At 37.7% G+C, this 21459-nt stretch overlaps 1 protein-coding gene across 1 annotated transcript in view; it reads right to left on the minus strand.

The window, feature by feature from the left end:
• Nucleotides 1-21459, minus strand: part of LOC150083372 (mitochondrial outer membrane protein SLC25A46-like) — a 234928-nt gene that overhangs the window by 203169 nt on the left and 10300 nt on the right. The window contains exon 2 of the mRNA XM_090378488.1: nt 9702-9744. Coding sequence (XP_090234614.1) covers nt 9702-9744 — 43 coding nt within the window. The remainder of the gene's footprint in view (nt 1-9701; nt 9745-21459) is intronic.

A 21459-nucleotide genomic window follows, 5' to 3' on the forward strand; every position in this document is an offset into this window, starting at 1 on the left:
TGCTCCTGCCCACCTGGCAGTGGAGGCACTGAGGAAGGAAGGAAGGATGTAATTTGGATTTTCTTATGTACTTGGTGTTTTTTTTTTTTGCCAGGACAGCACAACACTGTGGCTTCCTTGCACTATATGGCAAATACTATGAGTATTACTATTTTACTATCTCTTTGTTATGAATGGCTGTACAGCTTTCTTTGCTCTTTCTGACTAAACATAATACTGCTTATCAAGATAAGTAGAGTTATGTTCAGCCTTATACTTCTGTATTACGTTCTTCGTAATACAGAAGTATAAGGCTGAATATGTTGAATGTCTGCCCCCCCCCCCATTACAATTTAGATATATCAGCTGTGTATTCTGTTCTCATGATCCACATCATGCTCAGGTCATTGAACCACTGCAAGCAGTCTGAAAATGAACATATTTTTGCAATGTGAAACAATGTGTTTGGTTACAGATATACGAGGTGCTACCCAAACATTCCCAAAATTTGAATGTTGCACGGGAACTGTCTAGTACATACTTATAGCACTAGGTAACACTGCATACATCCTTTGTGAATCAGTGTGCCACGTGGCGTTGAGCTGAATAGAATCATTGAATATTTATGTGCAGTTCTTTGGCAGTGTGTTTCATGTAGTTTGCGATTGTTGCGATGGCTGATGTGAGAGAGCAATGTGCTTACATCAAATTTTGTTTCCTTCTTAACGATACAGCAGCAGAAACCCATAAGAAGTTGAAACAACCTTTTGGTGACAATGCTTTAGGACCTACTACTGGTTTAACCATTTTAAAAATGGTTGATGACAACATCGCTCTGGGTGTCCATCATCGAGCACCACCCCAAAAAATGTTGCAAAAGTTAGGGTAGTGATTCATGAAGGCTGCAGGCAGACCATCCATGACATCTGTGGCATTGTAGGCCTATCATATAGCACGTGTCAGCAGATTTTGTCAGACGAGTTGAACATAAGAAGAATTAAAGCCAAGTTCATGACACGGTTACTGAGTGAAGATCAAAAGCAGCATCACATGGAAGTTAGCAGAGATCTTCCAAAATGGACCAGGAGTGATCCAAACTTCCTTTCTACGGTCGTCACTGGTGACGAGAGTTGGGTATATGGGTATGACCCAGAAACCAAGCAACAATCATCCGAATGGAATGCCCGTCTTCGCTCTGACTGAAGAAAGCCGACAAGTGAGGAGCAATGTGAAGTCCATGCTGATCTGTTTTTTGAACATTGACAGGATTATCCATAAGGAATTCATCCCTCCTGGCTAGACTGTCAATGCAATGTTCTACTGCAATGTCCTGAGGCGGTTAAGGGAAGCCTTCAGGAGGAAATGTCCAGAGAAGTGGTGCACAAAGAACTGGATCCATCGTGACAACGTGCCAGCCCACACATCTCTCGCTGTGGCACAGTTTTTGGCATCCAACAACATGACAATCATCCCCTCTCCCTTATTTGGCAAACTTATACCTCTGCGACTTCTTCCTCTTTCCAAGAATGAAAATCAAGCTGAAGGGTCGAAGATTTGACAGGGTAGAGGATATCCAAACCGAATCACAGGCAGTGACAAACACTATGACGAAGAACTTTCAGGATGCATTCAAATTATGGGAGGAGTGCTGGGATCAGTGTTTACACTCTAAAGGGGACTACTTCGAAGGCGACGTGGCAAATAAGACCCGGGGTGAGTCTAATTTATTTTATAAATACATTTCGGGAACTTTTGGGTAGCACCTCATATGTCATCATTTGGCATTTAGATATTCTATTTCTACACTAGCTGGTGCTTGAGGGGTGTTCAATACCATTGTAAGATCTCTGCTAGACATGAAATTTCCTTCTCTCTTAATGGAGACTTTATTAACTCACTGGTCTCTGAATTCTCTGATAACCCTTCTCTCTAATATGGACATCCAGTACTGCTCTTAAGCAGTTCAGTGTTTTATGAGTGATTGCCAGAAAGTTAGTCAACAAATAAAGAAACTTGCAACAATTTCTCTGAATATCCTATTCTACTTTCTCTCTTAAAATGTCAGCTGATAAGACATTTTGCTGTTTTAGAAGTACAATCGGACCTCCACATAACGAAATCGATCATTCGCTTGAAAAAATTTGTTATACAGAAATTTCATTATAAAGAAATATGACCTTTTCATCAATGAAAAATACTGTAATTCAACTCAGAAATACAGCAAAATATGGGAAATAAATCAGAAATAAGTGGGAATAAAAAAATTTTCTAACATTTTAAAACAATTAATTTATTAATACACACACACACATTAAGAAATGACTACTTACATGATGAGCACAATATATTAGTAAACTTTTAAGAATTATTTCGTGAAAAATTTCATTATTTTTTGTTGTACACTGGATTTTACTTTACATTGTTCATACAAATGTTTGCATTTGTTTAAGCACTTAAATATATTTTCTGGCACATTTTCTTCACACTGAAGGCCTCGACGCAAAGTTTTAAATGCTGCCAACATATCATACAACTCATTGTCGATGTTCTCATTAGTTCTTTGAATACTCTCCAAAATGTTGGAGTCACTCAGATATTCAGCTACTATGACATCGTTATCAACTCCTAAAAATTCAAGAATTTCTCCACTGATCAAACCTCGAGCTTGGAGTTCTTCCCAAGATTGCTCAGTGTCTTGTAGCAGTTCATCCCTCTCATTGCTATTAATTGGTGTTTCAGTAAAACCTGCATTTGTGAAACAATTCTTAATTGTTGTTTCCGTCACGTCTTGACTCCAAACTTTTGCCAACTCTGATATGCACATCCACAAATCTATAACAGAATCTATAGGTTGGTTGGTTTCTATTCTCAGTATAATTTTTTTCAGTGTGCGCCTTCAGTAGTGCATTTTCAAATTCTTGATAATGCCTTGGTCCATTGGCTGCAGTTTAGACAAGGTATTTGGAAGGAAGAAAACAAGCTTCACACTTGTAAGTTTCGAAATTACCGAGTGAAGGTGGGCAAGGCAGTTGTTGACAAAGCGATTTTTCTGTTTCCTTTCGTTATCTTTCTATTGAAATTTAAAATTCACTGTTCAAAATTTCACTTGTCATCCAAGCTTCATTGTTGTAGTCCAACTCTAACAACTTTACTCCTTTGAAACATCGAGGGTTGTTTACTTCTGCCTATTACCAAAAGATTCAGTTTTTCATTATCAGCCCCAACCAAGACTGTAATCCTCTCCTTACTATTTTTACCACCTACACGTTTATCACCTTTAAAAGTCAGTGTCTTGTTTGGAAAACATTTAAAAAATAGACCTGTTTCATCGACGTTGAATATGTCTTTGGGCTCGTATTTCATAATTTTTTCAAAACTGTTTCTTTCCAATGAGTACCGTCTTCTTCAATTACAACCCCACTTTCACCAGAAATAACTTTTCAAGTAAGCCATGGCACTTTTTAAATTTGTCCAGCCAACCAGGACTGGCTTGGAACATTTTATGCCCAAAAAAAAGATGCATACTCCATAGCCTTTTCTTTCATTAATGGCCCTGACATCGGCATGTTTTGGTCTCGAATCAACTTCACCCACTTAAAAATGGCTTCATCTACATCTTCATACAAGCATAATTTTGCACGCTTCCAACTGGGTCCTGTTTTCTCAAACGGTTTTTCAGAATGGTTGACATGCTACTGGCAGGGAGGACACCAAATTTTAAAGCAATTTCTTTTTTTTTAACGCCGCAATCTACACTATGAAGCACTTCCACCTTTTCCACTACACTAAGGATTTCCTCTCAGACATTGTAAGGTTACTTGCTTGTTTGTTATTTGGTTTTTAGGAGCATTAGCAACTAAGGCCATATTGTTCTGGGGATATGCGGTTGTCATTCCCTGACCTTTCCACATCCTACATATTTGGTGGTCACAGGCTCAAACCCCGGTCTAATCAAGAAGCGTGTGCTACGCACTGCTGCTCCTGCCCACCTGGCTAAGGAGGCACCACAAGGTTACTTGCACAGCAACTAAAACAAAACTGATTTAGGGACAGCTTGGTCTACCATACAGAGACAGGTGAAATTTAGTGAAAGTGTGCATGACTCATTTCTGCAAAACAACAGATGAATTTCCAGGATAAAGGAAAATCACTCTCTCCTAATTCTCTAATAGGGTGCTTACAATAGAAAACAGGCTGACCAGAGCCAATGTCCATGTTGGGAATATTCCTTAATCTTTGCCAATGACTGTGGACACAGATAGCAGTTGACCAGAGCGATTTCTCGGCACAGTACATGCTTTACAGGCAACACTAAATTGTGGAGTGCCCTTAAGAATTAAACCCTTTAGCTATCGAAAGCTAAAGTGGTTAATTCTTAATCCTTTTAGCTCTTAATTTGTGCTTTCTACAACATCAGTTCTATTGCCTAAAGGTCAGAGGTGTGAACAATGAGTACCCAGGTCTCTCAAAATTAATTTGTTATATGGAAACTATTTTCAATGTAATGACCAAGAGGAAATCAAAAAAAAGTTTGTTACATAAAAAAATTCGCTATGTGGAAGTTCATTAATGAGCGGTCTGACTATATCTGCTATTCCTTCTAGGCTTTTCTGAATGATGAAAATGGGCATTTTTCCTTTATTCTGTTCTCGCTGGGCATGTATAATCAGATATGTTGAGGTAGTTGTGTAAATATTGGTTATATGGGCTTTCCCATTCATATAAAGGTCTTCTTTAAAGCCATTAATGGAGGTAGGTCTATCATTACTTTGCTTATTGGCGGCTTGAAGTGGTTCAATCTATGTTTAATCTCTAGAGCAAAGCTCTAGCAACCTCCCTTTTCTTCTATAATGCAATATAACTGATGTCTTTTGAGGTTATGATGGGCATCATGGCGAGACCCAGTCTTCCTTACATTCTAAGTGTACAGCCTAAAATATTGTTCACAGTCTAGCTACTAGATAGTCCACCGGACAGAACCAATTGGTAACTCTAAAGGAGGCATCTGAATCAGCTAGTGTATAATCTCACTGCCTCTACTCTGCCAGATAGTGACTGGAGGATGTCCAAGTTGTGTGTGTTTGGTAGGGGGCATTGTCGAGGTCATGTTAAGTCAAGGAGCTAGGAATATTCCAAAATTTCATTACTTCATACATCATGTCCTCACTTTTTCTTACTACTGAATACATCACAAATAGTCAAACTATTATAACTAACTTATCTTGAAAAGATCTAAACCTCCCAAACACTTAATTCATTTCACAAATATAGGTAGTCTCAGTTTCAATCTTATTGATGTCCATTTCCACTTATAGTCTGACAAACCTCCACTTACTTTTGACACAATCCCAATTCAATCACTATTCATCTCAGTTGTCCTAATTATTCACTGTATGATTCCTTTTGCTTCAAAAGTGGTACTTCTGCACATGTCCATTTTGATATTCCCTATCAGAGACATGGCAATTTGGAATGTGTTCTTTTCAATCTTCTCTGGCTTAAAATTTGTCTACCCCACTCTATAAAATTCATCTGTTAATTCATCATTCTCCCAATTCCAATAATAATTTGGAACTCTTTTGACTTCCTTTCTTTGAAACTTGACTTTCTTCATTTCAACTTTCGTAACAGTGAGATAATTTTCCTTGGTCGATTTTAATGTTCACAACAACAGCTAGCTTCCTCTTTCTAGTCACAAGGACCTAGCTGGTCAAGATGCTGAGGATTTTGCAATTACTAATGAACTTGCACGAATTGTGCATTTACCTGCCAGAATACCAGACAATCCTAACCACACAGACAACACCGTTGATCTTTTTCTCACAAACAACAACTCCAAATAGATGGTCAAGGGGAGTGGTCATATAAGCACCTCAGATTACAACTTGGTGATGGTCTCTTCTCACAGGGCCATTCAAGGCCTCAGGTTGGTTGGAATTACAAGAATGTAAAATGGGATGATCTGCGAGATTTATAATCTTCTTTTCCTTGGTTGGATTAGTTTTAAATCTGATGTTAATTTCTGATCAGATCTATCAATGAAATTATTCTTGTAGTGATGAAATCCTTTATTCCACACTCCATGTGAAAATCTTGTCCTCTATCTAAATCTTGGTTTTCCAATAAATGTGTTAAGCCTGTTCAAGATAAGAATGTTCCATATTCCAACTGGCTAACATCCAAATCTTCAGATAAATTTTTTGCCTACACCAAAGCTTGGAACAATTGGAAAGCATATACCAATCAGTCCAAACTGGATTTTGGAAGGATTAAGAGTAGAAAACTTGTTTCTTGTCCAATTGGTAGTCACACATTCTGGTCTCTTGCCAAATGCTAATGGCTGTATCTTTTGCCCATCTCTATTCCCACTTGTTGTAACCTGATGGTTTTATTGCCATTTCAGTTAAGATAAAACTCATCTACTAGCATGCTACTTTTCTTCTAGCTCTTGTAATGATGATTTTGTAAACCACCTCCTACCATTCCCAATACACTCCATTTAATGCCTTCTGTGGTCTTCCATCATCAAAAGAATTTTAAACTATCTTGAAGAAAGCTCCAGATCCTGATGGTATTTCTCCACTTGTTCTCAAAACCTGTGCTCCTGAGCTTACTCCTGTTCTGTGTTATCACTTTCTTATTCCATCGGTGCTTTTTCCTTCTTCTTGGAAATCTGCTCAGATAAAACTCATCAAAGTGAATTTCAAATGGTTGCTCTTGACATTTCAAAGACTTTTGATCACGTTCAACATAGAAGTCTTCTAAATAAGCTTCCATCTTATGGATTGCAAACTGTTTATTGTAATTGTGTACCCAGTTTTCTCTCTAACTGCTCACTCCAGATGATGGTACCCAATTACAAAAAACAGTTTGCAATCTATAAGATGGAAGCTTATTTTGAAGGTTAAAATCTAACAGCTAGAACCGAAGTTATGAACAATGTAACATCTTATGCTCACACCCACTACTTACTTACACTACTTAGAAGGTTGATGTTGATCAAAACCTTAAGAATCAAATTTCATCAAACTGTATTTTTTTTTTTTTTCGTTCTCTGTTTTTGAACTCATTCTTTTTTCAACAAGGGAAGCTTCTTCGGTGGCTTTGAAGCTTTTATTCTTGCATAATATTACTACCCACTACTTACTATACCAAATCAACATTAGTGACTGAGTTAGCATCATTTATTAAGTGACATCGTTTGCATCATTTCCATCTCTTAGTATGAACAATGTAACGTTTTATTCTCACACCTGCTACTTACTCTACCAAATAAACATTAGTGACTTAGTTAGCATCATTAGCCATTTAGGAAGTGATGTCATTTGCATCATTTCCTTAAGAAAATTGTTACTAATTTGTTTTGCTTCAGTCCAAAAATGTAGCAGGTGCCACTAAAGATGTTTGCACATCAAAAACTTGATTTTATCTTTCGCTCTCAACGTTACTTTTATTCTAAACAGCTACTCATTCTGTACTATAGCAAATCTGCCCTACCATGGAATATTGTTCCCACATCTGTTGTTTTACTCCCATAACCTTTCTCAGATGTCTAAGCTCCATTCTTAATGACCCATCTCTTACAAAGTCTATCCATTCATTCTCTCTTTTTCTCTCTCTCTCTCTCTCTCTCTCTCTCTCTCTCTCTCTCTCTCTCTCTCTCTCTCTCTCTCTCATAGATGTTTGTTTCTGCTGCATGCCTTTTCTATAGATCCTTCCATTGGCTCTGTTTTTGTGAAATGGCTTTAATTCCACTCCCCTCTCTCTTCCACTCTAGTCTGAATATGTGCTCCAACCAGCCAGCATCCTTTTACTATAACTTCAAACTCTCAAATCAAATTTTTCTTCTTCCTCCATTATTCTTTTAACTTATGTTTTCTGGAACATCCTCCCTCCATAAGCATTTTCTGAAAATTACAATCTACAGAAATTCAAGACTAATATCAACAAGTGTCTTCTTTCATCTTCTCAACCTTCAACCCACAAACGATGCTAAGTACCATAGGTTCTAATACCTTATCTTTGGGGTTTTCAAAAAAAAAAAAAAAAAAATATATATATATATGTGTGTGTGTGTGTGTATTATATATATATTATTAATATTCATGCTTTCACTGGCTCTGTGAAGGTGTCAGGTTGCTGAGTTTACCATGTGAAGCCCAGCAACCTGATTAGAGCCTGAAAATGGTAAAGTTATTATCATTAAAAAAACAAGGAAGATTTTTTTCCCTTTCGGATAAGTATGTCTAGTGCAACGTATTTTTCTTTAATTGCTCAAAATTAAATACAATCAAAATATACATTTATCACTTAAGAGGTTACGGTAATCAATAATAACTCTGTTACACTCAGGGCTCGGGAAAAAGTAACTCAAAGCAAGAAACAGCACACCCAACAGCTTGCAGTGTACAGCTTCTACTAAGCTGCTGGGTAGTTCCTTGTGTCTTGTTGGCAGAAAAGTAGCTACTCATACCTGTAGTAAAATCAAAATCTATGCAACCAGTGTCTCCTGCAAGTAGCAGAAAAGCTAATACAAAATCACCTCAGTCAACAGAAGGCATGTTATTTTCATAGGAAGTTTCACTAAACTAATATTAAAGAATAAAACATTGCACCTGCCATAGCAAACCCTCCACAACTAACTACTGTAAATGTATACAGTGCATTTGCGCACAAATATACATCCATGTCCAGCATGGAATGAACTAGGGAAGGATTTCCATCTCTCCCTCCCTCTCCATCAGTGTCCAGCTAGACAATTTTTGGTATAGAGAGTTCTTTCTACCTATACCTTAAAACTTCAGTTCAGGCAAGTACTGGCTTGTAGTACTTACCTTACCCAACAGAGCCATACAGATGCAGCTTCAGCAATTAAACCGCAAAAGTGCTTTTCTACTGTGAGGGGACAAAAAATCCAGCCCAAAAGACCAAGCTTTTTCATCTATGTGGATTAAGACTCTTGGTTGCTGCACTTCCAAAACATCTCCCTATTCAATTCCTACAACTGTTACAGGTGAGCAGTCATACCAAAAGAATTTACATTTAGATTGTAATGGTGGGGGTCTAAATGTAAGGTCCCAATTGTAAAGTAAGGTGGCATACAACACGAATTTTATGTTCATTTCAAAGGCCCAATACTTCATCACCTTGTTAGAAACTATAGGCAGGTGTGCTAGTTATTCAGATTGTCACTATCTCCAGCCGCCACCTAACTGACCTCTATCTCTCAGATGACAGTAAAAGTATCTCATGAATCCAATGATGCCAAATGACGTCATTCACATCAATGTTCAGTAGCAAATAAAGAGAGTTCAGTGATATTTTCAAAAAATACTTCAAAAAAAATTCTGATTAATTTTTAAACACTGCATGTCATTTAGTGTTAATCTGGTAATACTGTGCCAGTATCTGTGCACTAAACTTCACACTTTTTAAAACTGTTATTTACAGAAAAATTTTAATTCTATTTATTTAGCTCACAAAGTATATAGTGGGATGAAACTGATTACGTAATAAATAAAAATTTATAGTAACCTAATTTGCAGCTTATTTTTAAATTTTCAACATATATAATTTTTACAATGATCCACAGATACTTATTTTCTTCAAACTTTTAAATTAAAAAACAAAAAAAAAAAAAAAAAAAATTGATGAGTATATCAAAATGATTGATTAAAAATAAACAAAACCAACAGCAGAATGTATGCATACATAATACTTACTTTGCTATGGCAATTCCAACTCCAGTATACTTCTGAGTTTGATCTAAAAATAACAATATATAAAATAACTTAAATAAGTAGAATAAATATTAATGTATTAAACCTAACATTACTTTCAAGAAAATAAATACATATTTTATCAAAAAATAATTTTTGATCCTTTAATATAAACCTTCTCTTTCCTATATTATAATTATTATACAGAAATTACAGTCACCATGGAAGAGGGAAAATTTTTCATTTTCGGCTTACACATGTCAGCTTGACTGAGTATAAGAAGGATAGACATTAGAGAAGAGCAATGACTGTCAAGCATATAAATTTGGAATAAACAGCTAACTAGATAACTATATAGAGTGGTTCTGATGTGATATAAATAATCGGAAAATGGAAATGAAACTAGGAGTACATCATAATACAAATGACTGTGATAAGTATAATGAACAACTTTACAGAACAAATAGGGTAGGCCAACAAATCAGAATGACGTACTACAGGAAATTTTAATTTTCCAGGGACTAACTGGAAATTGTGGTTGGTTGCTCATTTGAAATCAGAGCATTTCTGAATAACTTCTTTCAAAATCAGCATGTTAGAGAATGCCACAAAGGAAAAATATATTCTCAATCTACTTGTTCATAAGGATTCATCAGATATTAAAATTTTTCAAATAAAAGAATCATTGATAAGCAGTGATCAATGTGTATTAATGTGGATCTGTTTAAAGAAATAACTACTATCAAAGGGAGAACATTTTTTATCATAAGGGGAGGAACTAAAATGGTCTTGTACAATTTCTTTTCATCAAGACTAAATAGTAACTTTAACAAATAAAAATGCTAAATGAGAAATATCAAAGAAGTTTTTCTGGAAGCTACTAAGCTTTTCATACCAACAAAAGCTATTTTGTTCAGCATATATCAACCAAAATGGATGTCAAAAGAACTAATAACCTAAGTAACAGAAAAGAAAGAAAGAGGCACGAAATGCCTCTTTCTTTTCTGTTACATAGGTTATTAATGTGAATCCTATTGTAAATATAAATTAATCTATAATAAAGTTACTCAGGGAGTTGAGCATGCTAAGGCAAATTCTGAGAAGCCTTGGCTACAGAGGATACAAATGCAAAGAACAGCAAGGAATTAGTATTAACAGTGGCAAATGATGCAAGACAGCAATCTTATACAGGATCAGCCAAAAAAAAAAAAAAAAAAAAATCCCATTATACCTATCTATCCCTTCCCATAGTTTGTCTAGTTCTTTGAAATTATACCTATCTATCCACTTCCACAACAACAGATGGTAGCCAGTTCCAGCAATCAACCACCTGTTGGCTAAAAGAAAATTTGCACATCAATTATGCAACTATTCTCCCTCAATTTGAATTTATGCTCCCTTTGTGGTTAGTCTGAGCAAGAGAAAGAATCCATCAGTACTGAATTTGCTGAAGTCATTCAAAACTCCAAGATTTAGGACTAAATGGATGTCAGAAGACCTAATGAGGCTCATGGCAGAGAAGAAAAATGTGTGGGATGTATAATGTATATAAATTAGCAGATGACACAGAAGCCTATGGCAGATATAAGCTAATCTGTAATCAAAGTCACAAATGAGGTTAGGCAAGCGAAAGCTGATTATGAGAAATCCTTGGCAAAGGATACAAAGAAAACAGACTTCTTTACTTATGTAAACTCTAAAAGGAAGGGAATAAATCAGATTGGTCCACTTCATGTTGGCGGTTCGACTCTTGATGATCCTGCTCAGATAGCTGACAAACTGAATGAGTATTTTGCATCTACATTCACACATGAGGAATTGTGTAAAGAAGGAGGACAGAAGTACACTAAACTCTAACATGGAGCTAAGTGATTTTGTAATAATGGACAGCAAAGTGGAGGAGAAATTGTTAAAGTTAAACATAAAAATGGTGCCTGGGGCAGATGGAATCTATCCCGTTATATTGAAGGAGGCAGTGAGGGAAGTAAGCAAGCCCTTAGCCATAATTATAAGAGCATCCTGATATTCAGGGGAGGTCCCCATGGACTGGAGATGTGTAAAGTATCCTCAATCACAAAGGCAGTTCAAAGGGTGACACATAATTATAGACCTGTTAGTTTAACTTCTGTTCTGGGGAAAATAATGGAGTCACTGGTTAAAGAAGTGATGCAGGATCACCTAGACAAGACTGCAGTAATCGTTCTGACACAGAATGGGTTTGTTAAGGGAAGTCTGTCTGACCAATTTGATTGGATACCACAATGTGGTGACAAAGAAACTGGATGCAAAAAATAATTTTGATATCATATACTCAGATTTCAGGAAAGAATTTTGATACTATTGCACATGGAAGACTGCTGTACAAATTGGAGTGGTATGGAATTAAGGACTAAATGGATGTCAATGACCAATTGATAAAGGGATGGTTGAGTGGGAGATGGCAGAGAGTGGTAATAAATGGACACCGATCTACGTGGACTAATGTTATTAGTGGAGTCCCCCAGGATTCGGTGCTGGGCCCATTGTTGTTTTGTGTATTTATGAATGATATCGATGAAGGCATATCAGGCTTAATGTCCAAGTTTCCAGATGAAAGGTTGGCAGGGTTGTTAATGATAGTAAAGACAGCATGCTACTGCAACAGGATCTATAAAAGTTAGGTAGATGAGCTGAGAAGTGGCAACTGAAGTTTAATATTGGCAAATGCAAAGTACCACATATGGGTAGCAGTAACCCAAAAGTTACTGCTACCCATATGTAGCAGTAACTTTTGGGTTACTGATCATCCAATATTCATTGGACTGAATAGTGCAGAATGTGAATGCAGACGCTGAAGCCCAGATCTCTGAGCCATAGAGGACAGAGAGATGAATCACCCTACAGACAAGTGATGGAAGTTGCAGAGTCTCGAACATGAAGTAGATGCTGCATTGCTATCCATCTCATTCTACACATTTTGATATGAAGAGCTTCAAGATGTCTGGGGAATTGGAGCTTTGGTTCAAATATCACTCCAAAATCTGTGTGGCGGTAGACCCTTAAGATTAAAGAACCATTTAGCAGTACTGGAAGATGTGGTAGATTTGGCTTCATTGTTCATTGAGAAGATCATCATTACAGATTTTGAAGCATTTATTGCATATCATAGTTTAAAAAATATTGAGCAGGCGGAATGCAGGAGTTTCAAATTCACGGCTCCAGTAATTTGTTGGTGGTTATCTGTTTTGTGTACTTCTGTTAAAATTTTTATATCTGCATAGCACAGTGAATGGGATGAGGATGGCTGTGAACAGCAGGCCAGAAAGTATGCTATTTTGTTGGACTCCAGTGGTACTTTAAAAATTGATTGTAGGCTTACCGACTTTAAGGTAAAGAATTGTATTGGACAGAAGAGATCTTAAGAAGAGAAGTACATTGCCTTTGATTAGATAGTATTTCTCATAGAGGTAGAGAAAGCTAGAGACTGTCTCAAAAGCTGCATATACACTCCACTGAGCAGAAAAGTAGTTTTCTTTCAGAATGCCATTATAAATATTCAGAAAGACATTTATGATAAAAGGGCTTGGATATTTAAGAAGGAACTGAGGCACATTATCTTATCCAGAAGTTAACGTTTGATAGAGAGGTGATGGCATTTATGAGTTGTTCTCTTGTGATAAGAATGTTTATCAGGGGATTTAGAAGTAGATGCAAATGATGCAAGAAAGCAAGCTTATATAGCATCAACAAAAAAAAAAAAAAAAAAAAAAACAAAGAAATAAACACTGCACACTTCCTCCATCCACATCCTCCAAGGGTTTGTCTAGTTCTTCGTTAAATTTATTCAAACCATCCACTTCAACAACAACAGATGGAAGCCTGTTACAACAATCAACAGTCCACTGGCTGAAGGCAAGCTTCCACATATCTCTCCAACAATTCTTGATAGTCTTAGCAAGGAAAAGAATGCCATTCACATTCACCTTATTGAATCCATTTAAGGACATACAAACTCAATCAGATAACCCTGCAGGTGCCTAGTCTCCAGGAGCTGCAATTTGTAGCCTTTATGGGTAAGAGCACACTTTGTCCCCTTCAAAAATTGGTTGCCCTTCTCTGCAACTGTTCCAGCAGATCTAGATCCTTCCTAAAATGAGGCCTCCAGACCTGCATCTGCATACAATACTCAAGATGCCTAATCATAACCTTGCACAAATGGATAATCACCTTCTTAGCATTAGTAGAGGCATATGATGCAAAAAAATCAGCTTATACAACATCAACAAAAAAACAATTCCCATTTCACCTATCTATTCCCTCCATCTTTTGTCTAGTTCTTTGAATTCATTTAAGCTATCTATCTACTTCCACAATGACAGATGGCAGATTCTTCCAGCAGTAAACCACTCGCTGCTTTAAGGCAAATTTCTGCACAGCTATTCTGCAACCATTTTTCCTGGATTTGAATTTATGCCCCTTGAAGTGCATAATCTGAACAAGAGGAAGAATCTCATCAGAGCACTTACTCAAACCATTCAAGGCCTTATATAGCTTAATCAGATTTCCTTGGAGGTGCTCAATCTAAGAACAAATCTTTTGTTCCTGTCACCAATCTCATTGCCCATCTCTGTATAGCTGCTGGAATGAGTAGAGAGATGGGCAATCTCATTGCCCATCTCTGTACTCATTCCAGCAGCTATACATCATTCATAAAATGAGACCTCCAGACCTGTGTGCAGTACTCAAGGTGTGATCTGACCATTGCATTATACAAAAGGATAATCACCTCCTTTCCCTGCTAGCAAAATTCCTGTATATCACTGACAAGACCATATGAGCTGCTCTGGCAGCCTGTCTGCACTGTCAAAAAACTTCATATCTGACTACAAAGTTACCCCAAGTCCTTTTCAATCTCCACTACCCGAGTATATTATCACACAGTTGGTAAGTTACTGTGGGGTTACTACTACCATTAGCAGTACTTTGCATTTGTCAATGTTAAACTTCAGTTTCCACCTCTCAGTCCATACGTTCAACTTTTCTAGATCCTGTTGGTTTCCCTTCTGTTATTAACAACCCTGCCAACCTTCATATTATCTGCAAACTCAAACCTTAAGCCTGATATACCCTCATCAATATCACTGATAAATATATAAAACAACAATGGGCCCAACACCAAAAATGGGGAGAGGGGAATTCACTAATAACGTTAGTCCACAATGAGTAGTGTCCACCGATTACCACTCACTGTCTTCTCACACTCAACCATCCTTTAACCATAGCAGCAACTTGTCCTTAATGCCACATTGCTTCAGTCTATACAGAAGTCTTTTGTGTGCAACAGTATCAAAAGCTTTCCTGAAATCAAAGTATATCATCAAGCTCTCTGCTCTCTAACTCAATATCAGAGCTCACTCCTGTGCATCAGGAAACATAGCGTCAATCTCCAGGGCGGAATGTGCTGGTCCCACAGGAACTAGTTATTGTTGGTGACTACTATCAGGGAGTGGGGGAATATATTATGCAAAAAGGATAGGTGGAACAGGACCAGGGTATGTCTACCAGGGGGCAAAAGTTGATGACATTGTACAGCAGATGTCATCTTTTAAGGGCACAAAAGGTGATATTGTTGTACACGTTGGCACTAATAACCTTAAGAGACCTGCAGATTTACTTAACAAGTACAGATCAATATTGAAAAAAGTCACGAGCTAGGGTTAAATTTGAAAGTGTCTGCAATTCTCTCCAGACACGATAGGAGGGAGTATATGATGAGAGCCTTGCCAATCGCAGTTCTAAGAGTGAAGTGGAAAATTACTGGCCAGTTAGTCTAACTTCAGTAGTAGGGAAAATCGTGGAGACTATGATCAAGGGATTCAGGATCACATAGATAGAAATGGAATTCTGAAGGATACTCAACATGGTTTTGGAAAGGGAAAAATCATGTTTAACTAATCTATTTAGCTATTTTGACAGGGTCACTCAAGAGCTGAACTTTAGGGAATAATTTCAACATTGTTTATTTGGATTTCAGCAAAGCATTTGACTCAGTCCCAAATGAGCAGTTACTTTATAAGCTGGAACAGGTTGGTATCACACTGAAAATCTGTAGTTGGATAGCTTCTGGGGAGGAGGCAGAGGGTTGTGATAAATGGTTATTCCTCAGATTCGGTTGATGTAAGAAGTGGGATTCACCAAGGATCAGTATTAGGACCACTGTTGTTTTTGATTATTATTATTATTAGCTATATGGTGCAAGGAAGCCTGAGGTTTATGCTGCACCAGCCAAAAAAAAATCAGAATTATCCTGAGAGAGAGAGAGAGAGAGAGAGAGAGAGAGAGAGAGAACAAGAGTCTGAAGTAGAAGGGAATCACCAAGAAAGAAAGGAATGATGATATCCAGCTAAAGTCCCTGGGTGTGACAAGCCAATACTCACCAGATGTGAGCCCCTGTTCATAAATGATATTGATGAAGGGATAGAGGGTGTGATGTCTAAATTGTTAGAGTAGTTAAGAGGGTGTGATGTAAAGACTGGTAGAGTAGTTAATGATTGCCACCAAGCAGAGCTTCTTCAGAATGACCTAGCTAGACTTCAGAGATGGTCAGAAAAATGGCAGCTATGCTTTAATCCAGCAAAGTGTAAGGTATTGCACCTGGGGAACAGTAACCCAAAAATAACTTATACACTTGGCAGAAATTAACTAAAGCCGGTAGTGGAGGAAAGGGACTTGGGTATTAGGGTCAGATATGAAGTTCTCTGAGCATCACAGACTGTTTGCAAGGAAGGCCCATGGTGTCCTATCAATGATTTATCGAACAATTGCTAGTATAGATAAGGATGCCATAATCCCATTATATAAGTTATTGTTAGACCACACTTAGAACACTGTGTTCAAGTATGGAGACCACACCTAAAGAAAGACATTGTTCTTCTTGAAAGAGTCCAAAGATGGGTAACTCGCATGGTGTGATTGGCAAAAGGGTGTCCCCTATGAGGAAAGACTTCGAATACGTGGGTTGGAGAGCTTGAAAACTAGGCACCTTAGAGGGGACTTGATTGAGGTGTTTAAGGGCCATAATTTCAAGTTACAGGGGGAGTTGTTTAGACTGGATTGGAGGAAGTTTTATTTTAGCCAACAAGTTACAAATTACTGGAATAAGTTACCTACATGGGTGGTAAAGGCTGATAGTCAGGGGAAATTCCAAGGTCAGCTGGATAATTACCTAAGAGAGGAGGGAAATGCATAGGTTGTCCGTTTCCTTTTCTCTTATTAATTTTTATTATTTTTAATTTTCTTCTTATTATAATTAATTTGTTTTTATTCTTATTATTTTATTTTATGTATTTTTTGTTATTTTATTTTGTCATTATTTTTAATTTATTTACTATTTTTTTTTGGCTGATGTAGCATAAGCCATGGCTTCCTTGCACCATGTGGCTAATACTATTCAATTTGAACCTGGAGAGATTGTGCAAGGCTCATGGGGTAGAATTTTTTTTTTTTCAGGGTAGTGTGTGCTTGCTAATAGGAGAGACTGCTTCTACAGGGATGAGATACACTTAAATAGAAAGGATGCAAGAATATTTGCTGATACTATCGAGCCAGTGTTAGATGGGTCGGAAAACTGCTAGCTTGGGGGGGATTCACAGATTAAAAGATTAACAGTAGCCAGAGGCAGAGGTGAGAGTGATACTTCCACTGCTTCTATTCTAACAAGCAGTAGCCTAGAGGGCACATTGCTGGGGACTTCAAGAGTTGTTTCATCATGGGAGACATCATGGAACAAATAAATACATTGGCTGTGCTAGGGTAACTAAGAGTAAGAACAAGTGCATGTATACTTGCATGTACACCAATTCTAGGAGTTTGGTAAATATATTTGATGAATTTGAGGTATTGCTCAAAGCATCAAAGGGGAATATATCGTTGGGATATCAGAGACGTGGTGTCACACAAATATAAGTACAGTTGGTCGTCGACTTATAACCGACTTCCGTTCTGACTGACAGGTCGTAAGTCGATCTGGTCGTATGTCGGCCATATATTTATTAACAGTATTTTTTAACCTTTCTAATCTTTTTATCATCTTTATGATTTATTTTTATAATCTTTTATTTTTCTCCGCCTTCATACTGCTGGATAATTTTCATTTTACACTCTAAATCAATAGTTTTCCTTGACTTTTTAGCTGGCGTATATGTAGATGAAGTCATTTTCCTTTTACTAAACATTTTATGTGTATTTCAGTAGAATTTTAATTAATACACCACATGCAACAGATACTTGAAAGCGACTGGGTGTATGTGCCTGGTGCTGTCTTCAGGCCTCCCGTCATCGATGTGCCTCCTCACCTGGGTTGTGGGTGTCACCAGTAGTGATTTCCTAATTTATTATTAATTTATTTATTTATTATTTTTTTTGTGGTCGTAAGTGCGGCCGATCGTAAGTCGCATAGGTCATAAGTCGACGACCAAGTGTAATCCAGAACTGGAATTTGGAGAGTACAACATCTACAGAAAGGATAGACAGAATAGAAAGGGACGAGGGGTTATGCTATTAGTTAAGAAACACATAAAATCCAAGGAAGTGAAGCCAGTCGACATCCCTGGACAGTGCAGTGTTGAATCAATTTGTTGTGACATAAGCATTGGTGGGATCAAAATTGAGGGTAGGAGTGTGCTATAGGCCTAATGACTCTGATGAGTATAATAAGAAACTGTACAGGGAAATAGAGTGGGCCAGTAAATCAGAGTGTTTTATAATGGGGGATTTTTAATTTCCCAGATATTGACTGGAATTTGTGGGTTGGGCACTCACACACTAGCAAGGCTTTTGTGGATTTATTGGATGACTGTTTTCTAAATCAGCATGTTCGGGAGGCAACTAGAGGGAGCAATACTCTTGATTTGATTATCAGTAGTGATTCTTCATGCATTAAGAATCTGCAGATACAGGAACCACTAGGTGGCAGTGATCACAGTGTGCTGAAGTGGGATTTACTCAAGGAGGTAACTACCATCAGGGGTAACAGGAAGGGTTACTGCTTTCGTAAAGGCAACTACGATGGTCTGAGACAGTATTTAAATTCTATACAGTGGGACCAACTGATGTTACCAACAGCAAACTCAAAATGGGAAACATTCAAAGAACTTATCTTGGAAGCTACTAGGCTTTACATACCAACTAAGAAATATTGTTCAAGGTTCAGGCCTAAATGGATGTCAGATGAACTAATGAGACATATGCCAGAGAAGAAAAATGCATGGGATACATATAAATTATGTAATGTGACACAGAAGCCTATGATAGATATAAGTTGATCTGTAACCAAGTTACAAAGCAGGTTAGGCAGGCAAAGGCAGATTACGAGAAATCTTTGGCAAGGGATGCAAAGAAAAACAGCAAGGAGTTCTTAACTTATGTAAACTCTAGAAGGAAGGGGATGAATCAGATTGGTCCACTTGATATCGATGGTTCAACTGTTCATGATCCTGCTCAGGTAGTTAACAAACTAAATCAATATTTTGCATCTACATTCACACATGAGGAGTTATTCAGGAAAGGGAATGCCATAGATGAAGTAAACACTGGTAGTGAGCTAGATGATCTTGTAATAATTGAGAGTAAAGTGGATGAGAAATTGTTGAAGATAAATACAAGAAAGGCACATGGGGTGGATGGGATCTATCCAGTTATATTAAAGGAGGCAGCAAAGGAAGTAAGCAATCCGTTAGCCATAATTATGAGAGCTTCCTTGGACTCAGGGGAGGTACCCACAGACTGGAGAAGTGCAAATGTAACCCCAATTCACAAAGGAGGATCAAAGGCTGACAAGTAATTATAGACCTGTGAGTTTAACTTTATTCCACGAAAATTAATGGAAGCACTGGTTAAAGAAGCACTGCAGGATCATCTTGACAAGAATTCAATTATAGCTCAGACACAGCATGGTTTTGTTAAGGGAAGGTCTTGCCTGACCAATTATATTGGATACTATGATGTAGTCACAAAAGAATTGGATGCAGGGGATAACTTTGATATTATATATTTGGATCTTAGGAAGGCTTTTGATACTGTTGCACATGGAAGACTGCTGCACAAATTGGAGCAGAGTGGCATTGGTGGCAAATTGTTGCTATGGATAAAGGGATGGTTGAGTGGCAGAAGACAGAGAGAGTGGTAATTAATGGACACTGCTCATCGTGGACTAGTGTTATTAGTGGGGTCCCTCAGGGTTCGGTGTTGGGTCCATTGTTGTTTTCTGTGTTTATAAATAATATTGATGATGGTATATCAATCTTAATGTCCAAGTTTGTAGACGATACAAAGGTTGGCAGGGTTGTTAAGGACGCTACTGATGCTATGCTGCTGCAACAGGATCTGGAAAGGTTGAGCAGATGGGCTGAGAAGTGGCAAATGAAGTTTAACATTGACAAATGTAAAGTACTACATATGGGAAACAGCAACCCCAGAGCAATGTATCAACTCTGTGGTACTACTCTGACAGTGGTAGAGAATGAAAAGGACCTGGGGGTAATTGTGCAGGCAGATATGAAGTTCTCTGAGCAGTGCAGACGGGCTGCAAGAGTAGCTCATGGTGTCTTATCAATGATATACAGGAATTTTTCTAGCAGGGATAGGGAGGTGATTATTCCCTTGTATAAGGCAATGATCAGGCCGCACCTTGAGTACTATATACAGGTCTGGAGGCCTCATTTCAAGAAGGATGTAGAGCTGCTGGAACGAGTACAGAGAAGGGCAACAAGGTTAGTGAACGGAACGAAGGGTTGCTCTTACAAAGAAATGCTTAAGTTTTGCAAATTACAGTGTCTGGAGACTAGGCACCAGCGAGGTGATCTGATAGAGGTGTACAAAGCCTTGAATGGTTTGAGCATGCTCAATGCTGATGGGATACTGCCTCTTGCTCAGAATAATCACCTGAGAGGGCATAAATTCAAATTGAGGAAAGACAGATGTAGGATAGATGTGCGGAAATTTGCCTTTAGCCATCGTGTAGTTGGTCGGTGGAACAGACTTCCATCCCTTGTTGTGGAAGTTGATAGCCTAAATAAATTTAAGGCTCAGCTGGACAGGTATTTCGAACGAACGGAGGGGTGAAGTTGAAGAGGTTTTTTTTTTTTTTTTGGCTGATGCTGCATAAGCTTGCTTTCTTGCATCATATGCCTCTACTAATGGTAATGCTAAAGTTTGTTTGTTATTTGGTTTTTAGGAGCATTAGCAACGAAGGCCATATTGCTCCAGGAATATGTGGTGGTCATTCCCTGACCTTTCCGGATCCTCCGTATTTGGTGGTGACGGGCTCAAACCCCAGTCTAATCAAGAAGCATGTGCTAAGCACTGCTGCTCCTTCCCACCTGGCTGCAGAGGCACCCATAAGAACAAGCGAATGTATACTTGCATGTAAACCAAGCCTGGGCAAACGTTTTGGCTGAAGGGCCACATTAGGAATTAAAAAAGAAGGCGGGCCACATGTAAAATACTATTTTTAGATATATATTATTTGTCATCATGAAGAAGAAATATAACATAAAAAAAAATTATTCTCTACCAATCAAGAATTTAATGAGATGAATGGAATTGTTTTACATCTTTTAACATTTTTTTTAATTTCAGGTGTTAATTTTGTAGTTGAGATTCTTAAAACTGCTTGTAAATGTTCATCGGTGATGCTTGATCGTAAAGAATTTTTATTTAGATTCATGATGGAAAATGTTTGTGCACATATGTAGGTTGATCCAAAAATAACCAACATTTTTCG

This window comes from Mastigoproctus giganteus, chromosome 7, assembly GCF_048544385.1.
Source record: "Mastigoproctus giganteus isolate SK-2022 chromosome 7, ASM4854438v1, whole genome shotgun sequence".
NCBI classification, from domain to species: domain Eukaryota; kingdom Metazoa; phylum Arthropoda; class Arachnida; order Uropygi; family Thelyphonidae; genus Mastigoproctus; species Mastigoproctus giganteus.